The 7259-nt window shown below is 58.6% G+C and overlaps 1 protein-coding gene across 1 annotated transcript in view; it reads left to right on the forward strand.

The window, feature by feature from the left end:
* Positions 1–3726: 3726 nt before the first annotated feature.
* adss2 (adenylosuccinate synthase 2) overlaps positions 3727–7259 on the forward strand; it is a 77573-nt gene continuing 74040 nt past the window's right edge. The window contains exon 1 of the mRNA XM_087991178.1: positions 3727–4023. Coding sequence (XP_087847304.1) covers positions 3790–4023 — 234 coding nt within the window. The 5' untranslated portion in view covers positions 3727–3789. The remainder of the gene's footprint in view (positions 4024–7259) is intronic.

The following is a 7259-nucleotide window of genomic DNA, read 5'->3' on the forward strand; positions in this document are numbered from 1 at the left end:
CAGCTGCACCAACAAGCTCCTGATTTTCTCAACAGCTCCACATCCCTTATGCCACTCACACCTGCTGTCCTTGGAGATTTTACTGTTTCCCATTCACAGTCTCCTAATTCTCTTCAAAATTTCAAAAAAGCAAGGAAGCAGATTATCCATTTAGTTTAAAATGTTGGCAACTGCATATGTGCATGTGGTAAAAGCAGGAGTCAAGGGCAGGGATGAAGGGATGTTCAGGCAATGACAGAGAGGATAAGAGAGCAACAAAGGATGGAATGTCAGAGAATGAAATGAGACACAATTAGGCTGTACACATGGGCAAACTGTGCAAGGAAGTATAACCATTTGTACATACTTTCCACGTAGAATATTTCCTTTTACTTCTCTGATGAATGGAATACCATTTGCCAATTTCCATAAATATACTAGGCAAAAGTGAGGACTTCAGATGCTGGAAACCAGAGTTTAAATCAGAGTGGTGCTGGAAAAGCACAGCAGGTTAGGCAGCATCCGAGGAGCAGGAAAATCGATGTTTCACGCAAAAGCCCTTCATCAGGAACAGAGGCAGGGAGCCTCCAGGGTGGAGAGATATTCCATAAATATATCTACTGGGGTTTTGTCAAGTAATCCATAGAGGTAGAAACTGAAGAATACAAATGGACACAAACAGAGTAAGTGAGCAAATGTTCACATGGAATTCAAAGTAATGTATGAGGTTCTCCATTTGTATTCATGAAAGAAAAAAGCTTGTGGTGAGAGACCAGGTGCTGTATTAGCAAAGGATTTTAGTATTCAATTTCATAAGTCAATGTAAGTTAATGTACAGGTACAAAATGTAAGCAAGAAAAGGAAATTGAATCCTTTAAAAGGCCTTAAAATATTTGAATTCATATGAGGAACTAATGCTTCAGTTCTACAAAGCTTTGACCAGATCCTAATAGTATAGCATTCAGTTTTGCACACAAAACCTGAGGAATACTGTCCAGGTTCACAATAATATTAGGTCTTAAATTGTTAAATTGTGAGGAGAGGCCGCATAATCTTGCTTTGCATTCCATTGAATTTAAATGTTAAAAGAATTTCATGCAACAAGAAAGCAATCTTGTCCTCTGGTGGACGAATTTAGAATTTAGAATTTAGAAAAAAAAATCAAAATTAAAGCTAGACTAAATGAAATCTGGAAAAAAAAACTTTTCCAAACAAAAAAAGCAATGCTTTGGAATCTGTTTCTTCAAAGGTTGTAGATTTGTTGAAATTTTCAAGACTGAGGTGAATGGATATTTGTTCAGTAACAGTATAAAGAGATACTGATATAATTGACCATGGGCCAATTGAATGATGGACAGGTTTGTAAGACTGAATGATCTACCCTAAATTCAAAGCCTGATGTCAACATTCATCCCTAAACTGAAGCACAAGTTACACTGCAGCCAGATGCTTTTACCATATGGGACTCCTCAAAGCCCAGAAAATGCGTGTGGTCCTTGAAAGGTCCTCAACCCCTTCACACCATATCACTTGCTGATAGGAGAGAAAAACCAAAAAAAAACACAGCATTAGGTTTCACGTTCACACTCATGACACCCAGCTCCATTGAACTATGGCCTTTCTCAACCCTTTCACTGTCTCAAAATTGTCAGATTGCTTGCTTGATACCTTATACTGGATGAGAAGAAGTTTCCTTCAACTAAATATCTGAAATATAGAAGACTTTGCCTTCAGACCGAGCAACAAATTCAGTTTCCTAGACACAAACTCCAACCCTTCTCACCTTACCACCTGAGGGTGAATCAGACCATTTGCAAGTTCTGCATCCTTTGTGATCCTGAGTTTAATGTCTGAGCACATATCAGCAGCATTGCCAAGTCATCGTATTATTTCTGTTTGTATTACCTACCTCAGCTCATCTGTTGATGAAATCATTGTCCTGGCTTTTGTTACCTCCAAATTTGGCTGTTCAAACACACTCTTGTCCAGTTTCCCATCATCCAACCCTCAACAGAACTGAACTCATCCATTGTGGAAGTCCAGTGGCTTAATGAAAGAGCTGGGGATTGTAGGTGCGATGTAGGATTGCACAACTGCACTGTTCAGGGGATGTGGTGGTGATGCCACTTGATTCGCAAATGTTCTGAAGATGTGTGTTTGAGCCATAGTCGATGATGAAAGTGAATTTATTAAAATCTGAAATAGAGACCTAGCCAAATGATGACAATGTAACCACAGTTCTTTGAGATAAAGATCCATCCGGTTCACCAAAGCTCTTTAGGACAGTAAATCTTCCATCTTGTAGAAAATAAGGACTACAAGTGCTGGAAGTCAGAGTTGGTAAAATGTGGAACTGGAAAAACAAAGCAGGAAAGTCGATGTTTCAGGTCAGGACCCTTCATCAGGACTAAGGAGGGGGAAGGGAGCTCAGAGATACAAAGAGGGAGGGGGGTGGGTCCGGGGGAAAGGTAGATAGGATGGTAATAGGTAGATGTGAGAAAGATAGGTGGCCCAGGTAGGGAGTCATTTTGATTGGTCAGTGGGAAGGGTGGAGGGTTGAGGTGAGAAGGAAGATGAATGGTTAGATCAGGTCAAGGAGGTGGGGAGTAAAAGGAGGGCGGGACATGGGATGGGGATGGGGAGATTTCGAAACTGGTGAACTCTATGTTGAGAGAGTCTTCCCACTGACTAATCACTATAACCCCCTTACCTGTATCCACCTATCAGCATCCCATCTACCTTTCCCCCAGCCCCAGCCCCAGCCCCTCCCTCGATTTATCTCTAAGCTTTCCTTCTCCCCAGTCCTGATCTGAAACATTGACTTTTTTTCTCCTCTGATCTACTATTTTTCCAGCTCCACATTTTATTGAATTGTCCCTCTTTACCTGGTCTTGCTTACATGTGATACCAGACCTATAGCAATATGGCTGACTTGTAACTGCTCTTCCAGTCTTGTGGCCTTGCCAGGGTTGGCAATATAAGATTGACAAATCAAATAACTCACACCCAATTACTAACATCCGTTGTTCTTCTGCTGACTCACAAACATTGGACTCAGTTTTCTGACATGAAAATTCTCATCCTTGTTTTGAAATTTTCCACGGTCTCTCTCATCTGTAACCTTCTCCAGCCTTACAGTCATCTGGTATCTCTGATTGCAGGAGTTGAAGAGGCAGCTGACTACCACCTTCTCAAAGGCAATTCAAAATGAGGAACAAATGCTGACTTTGCTAGCAATGCTCACATTGCATGAACAAACTGGGGGGAAAAATAATCTTCAAATGAGTGTCAGATCTCATTCCATTATGTCCCTGTGAAGGGGCGAGCAATTTCAAGGGTGCTAAACGGACGGGAGTTATTGTTCAAGGAAGAGCAGCAGAACATTGAGCAGGAAAATAAGCAGTTATGCTAATTTTTCTATGTGCAAGCACAGTGGGAGCCAGACTGGGACAATATAAAGTAAAAAGGAACAGTTGTTGAAAATGTAAACTTGTGTGGATATAGGGAGGTGTCAATGGGAGAGTGAATGGATTGCAATAACCAAGCTGATGAGGCAAAAGGCAGATAACACTTTGTTTTTTGCGCACAGTAAGATCCCACAGGCGAATCCCCTTACCTCTGCAAACAGCCTGTTCTGTGGTGATGGAAGACACGGTTCAGAGGCGGCGGCGGCATCTTTCAGTGAGAGGGAGGGTGAGAGAGGAGGGCGGGAAAAGCGGACGGACAGAGAGAGAGGGAGGGGCGGAGGAGCCAGGCCACCTCCCACTGACAGTGACTCGGACACCGGGAGGGACGGTAACCGGAGAGACCATGACAGAGAACGGAGCCGGCGGAGGAGGGGGCCTGGGTCACGGCCACGGCCACGGCCACAACGGGGAGCTGAGCTGCGGCCCGGAGCCGGGCGAGAGGCCGAGGCCCCGGCTCAAAAAGCCCGAGCTGGGCAACCGAGTGACGGTGGTGCTGGGCGCGCAGTGGGGGGACGAAGGCAAGGGCAAAGTGGTGGATCTGTTGGCGCAGGACGCCGACATCGTGTGCCGCTGCCAGGTGAGGGGGAGGAGGGAGCGGAGACTCCCGGGGTTTCCCCGTCTCTAACCCGCGGGCTGGGCCCAGGCCCGGGGCCTCTGTGTTGCCAGAGGAGACAGTCAGCAAACTCCCTCTCTCTGTCCTCACTCCTCCTTGTCTTCCCTTTCTCTCGTTCTCTTTTTTCCCCTCTCTCTGTCTCCCTCCCTCCCTTTCTCTTTCGCTCTCCATTTCCTCCCTCTCCTTTTTTCCCCTTTCTCCCCCGTTCTTTCCCGTTCTCTCCCCCCCCCCGTTCTCCCTCCCCCCCCCCGTTTCTCCCCCCCCCCGTTCTCCCCCCCCCCGTTCTCCCCCCCCCCCGTTCTCCCCCCCGTCCCCCCCCGTTCTCCCCCCCCCCCGTTCTCCCCCCCCCCCCGTTCTCCCCCCCCCCCCCGTTCTCTCCGTCTCCCCCCCCCCGTTCTCCCCCCCCGTTCTCCCCCCCCCCCGTTCTCTCCCCCGTTCTCCCCTCCCCCCCCCGTTCTCCCCCCCCCCCGTTCTCCCCCCGTCTCTCCCCCCCGTTCTCCCCCCCCCCGTTCTCTCCCCCCCCCCGTCTCTCCCCCCCCGTTCTCTCCCCCCGTTCTCTCCCCCCCCCGTTCTCCCCCCCCCGTTCTCCCCCCCCCGTTCTCTCCCCCCCCCGTTCTCTCCCCCCCCGTTCTCTCCCCCCCCGTTCTCCCCCCCCCCCCGTTCTCCCCCCCCCCGTTCTCCCCCCCCCCCGTTCTCCCCCCCTCCCCCGTTCTCCCCCCCCCCCCCGTTCTCCCCCCCCCCCGTTCTCTCCCCCCCCCCCCGTTCTCCCCCCCCCCGTTCTCCCCCCTCCCCCCGTTCTCCCCCCCCGTTCTCCCCCCCCCCCCCGTTCTCCCCCGTCTCCCCCCGTTCTCCCCCCCCCGTTCTCCCCCCCCCGTTCTCTCCCCCCCCCCGTTCTCCCCCCCCCCCGTTCTCCCCCCCCCGTTCTCCCCCCCCGTTCTCCCCCCCCCGTTCTCCCCCCCCCCGTTCTCCCCCTCCCCCCCGTTCTCCCCCTCCCCCCGTTCTCCCCCCCCCGTTCTCCCCCCCCCCGTTCTCCCTCCCCCCGTTCTCCCCCCCCCGTTCTCCCCCCCCCGTTCTCCCCCCCCCGTTCTCCCCCCCCCGTTCTCCCCCCCCCGTTCTCCTCCCCCCCGTTCTCCCCCCCCCGTTCGTCTCCCCCCCCGTTCTCCCCCCCCCCGTTCTCCCCCCCCCCCGTTCTCCCCCCCGTTCTCCCCCCCCCGTTCTCCTCCCCCCCCCGTTCGTCTCCCCCCCCCCGTTCTCCCCCCCCCCGTTCTCCTCCCCCCCGTTCTTCTCCCCCCCGTTCTCCCCCCCCCGTTCTCCCCCCTCCCCCGTTCTCCCCCCCCCGTTCTCCCCCCCCCGTTCTCCCCCCCCCGTTCTCGTCCCCCCCCCGTTCTCGTCCCCCCCCCCGTTCTCCCCCCCCCGTACTCCCGTCCCCCCGTTCTCCCCCCCCCCGTTCTCCCTCTCCCCCCCGTTCTCCTCCCCCCCGTTCTCCTCCCCCCCCGTTCTCCTCCCCCCCGTTCTCCGTCCCCCCCCGTTCTCCTCCCCCCCGTTCTCCTCCCCCCCGTTCTCCCCCCCCGTTCTCTCCCCCCCGTTCGTTCTCCCCCCCCGTTCTCCCCCCCCCGTTCTCCTCCCCCCCCGTTCTCCGTCCCCCCCCCGTTCTCCCCCCCCCCCGTTCTCCCCCCCCCGTTCTCCCCCCCCCGTTCTCCCCCCCCCCGTTCTCCCCCCCCCGTTCTCCCCCCCCCGTTCTCCCCCCCGTTCTCCCCCCCCCGTTCTCCCCCCCCCGTTCTCCCCCCCCCGTTCTCCCCCCCCCGTTCTCCTCCCCCCCCGTTCTCCCCCCCCCGTTCTCCCCCCCCCGTTCTCCCCCCCCGTTCTCCCCCCCCCGTTCTCCCCCCCCCGTTCTCCCCCCCCCGTTCTCCCCCCCCCGTTCTCCCCCCCCCCCGTTCTCCCCCCCCCCGTTCTCCCCCCCCCCCGTTCTCCCCCCCCGTTCGTCTCCCCCCCCCGTTCTCCCCCCCGTTCTCCCCCCCCCGTTCTCCCCCCCCCCGTTCTCCCCCCCCCGTTCTCCCCCCCGTTCTCCCCCCCCCCGTTCTCCCCCCCCGTTCTCCCCCCCCCCCGTTCTCCCCCCCCCGTTCTCCCCCCCCGTTCTCCCCCCCCCGTTCTCCCCCCCCCCGTTCTCCCCCCCCCCGTTCTCCCCCCCCCGTTCTCCCCCCCCCGTTCTCCCCCCCCCCGTTCTCCCCCCCCCCCGTTCTCCCCCCCCCGTTCTCCCCCCCCCGTTCTCCCCCCCCCGTTCTCCCCCCCGTTCTCCCCCCCCCGTTCTCCCCCCCCCCCGTTCTCCCCCCCCCGTTCTCCCCCCCCCCCCGTTCTCCCCCCCCCCGTTCTCCCCCCCCCCGTTCTCCCCCCCCCCGTTCTCCCCCCCCCCCCGTTCTCCCCCCCCCCCGTTCTCCCCCCCCCGTTCTCCCCCCCCCCCGTTCTCCCCCCCCCCGTTCTCCTCCCCCCCCCCGTTCTCCCCCCCCCCCGTTCTCCCCCCCCCCGTTCTCCCCCCCCCCGTTCTCCCCCCGTCCCCCCGTCTCTCCCCCCCCCGTTCTCCCCCCCCCCCGTTCTCCCCCCCCCCGTTCTCCTCCCCCCCCCCCGTTCTCCCCCCCCCCCGTTCTCCCCCCCCCCGTTCCTCCCCCCCCCCGTTCTCCCCCCCCGTCTCCCCCCCGTTCTCCCCCCCCCCGTTCTCCCCCCCCCCGTCTCTCCCCCCCCGTCTCCCCCCCGTTCTCCCCCCCCGTTCTCCCCCCCCCCGTTCTCCCCCCCCCCGTTCTCCCCCCCCCGTTCTCCCCCCCCCCGTTCTCCCCCCCCCGTTCTCCCCCCCCCCCCGTTCTCCCCCCCCCCCGTTCTCCCCCCCCCCGTTCTCCCCCCCCCCCGTTCTCCCCCCCCCCGTTCTCTCCCCCCCCCGTTCTCCTCCCCCCCCCGTTCTCCCCCCCCCCGTTCTCCCCCCCCCCCGTTCTCCCCCCCCGTTCTCCCCCCCCGTTCTCCTCCCCCCCCCCGTTCTCTCTCCCCCCCCGTTCGTTCCGCCCCCCCCCCCGTTCTCTCCCCCCCCCGTTCTCTCCCCCCCGTTCTCCCCCCCCCCCCCCGTTCTCCCCCCCCCCGTTCTCTCCCCCCCCGTTCTCCCCCCCGTCTCCCCCCCGTTCTCCCCCCTCCCCCCGTTCTCCCCCCCCCCGTTCTCC

The sequence above is a fragment of the Chiloscyllium plagiosum genome, unplaced genomic scaffold (assembly GCF_037043375.1).
Source record: "Chiloscyllium plagiosum isolate Xiang-an unplaced genomic scaffold, Cpla_swu_hap1 HiC_scaffold_10, whole genome shotgun sequence".
Taxonomy (NCBI): domain Eukaryota; kingdom Metazoa; phylum Chordata; class Chondrichthyes; order Orectolobiformes; family Hemiscylliidae; genus Chiloscyllium; species Chiloscyllium plagiosum.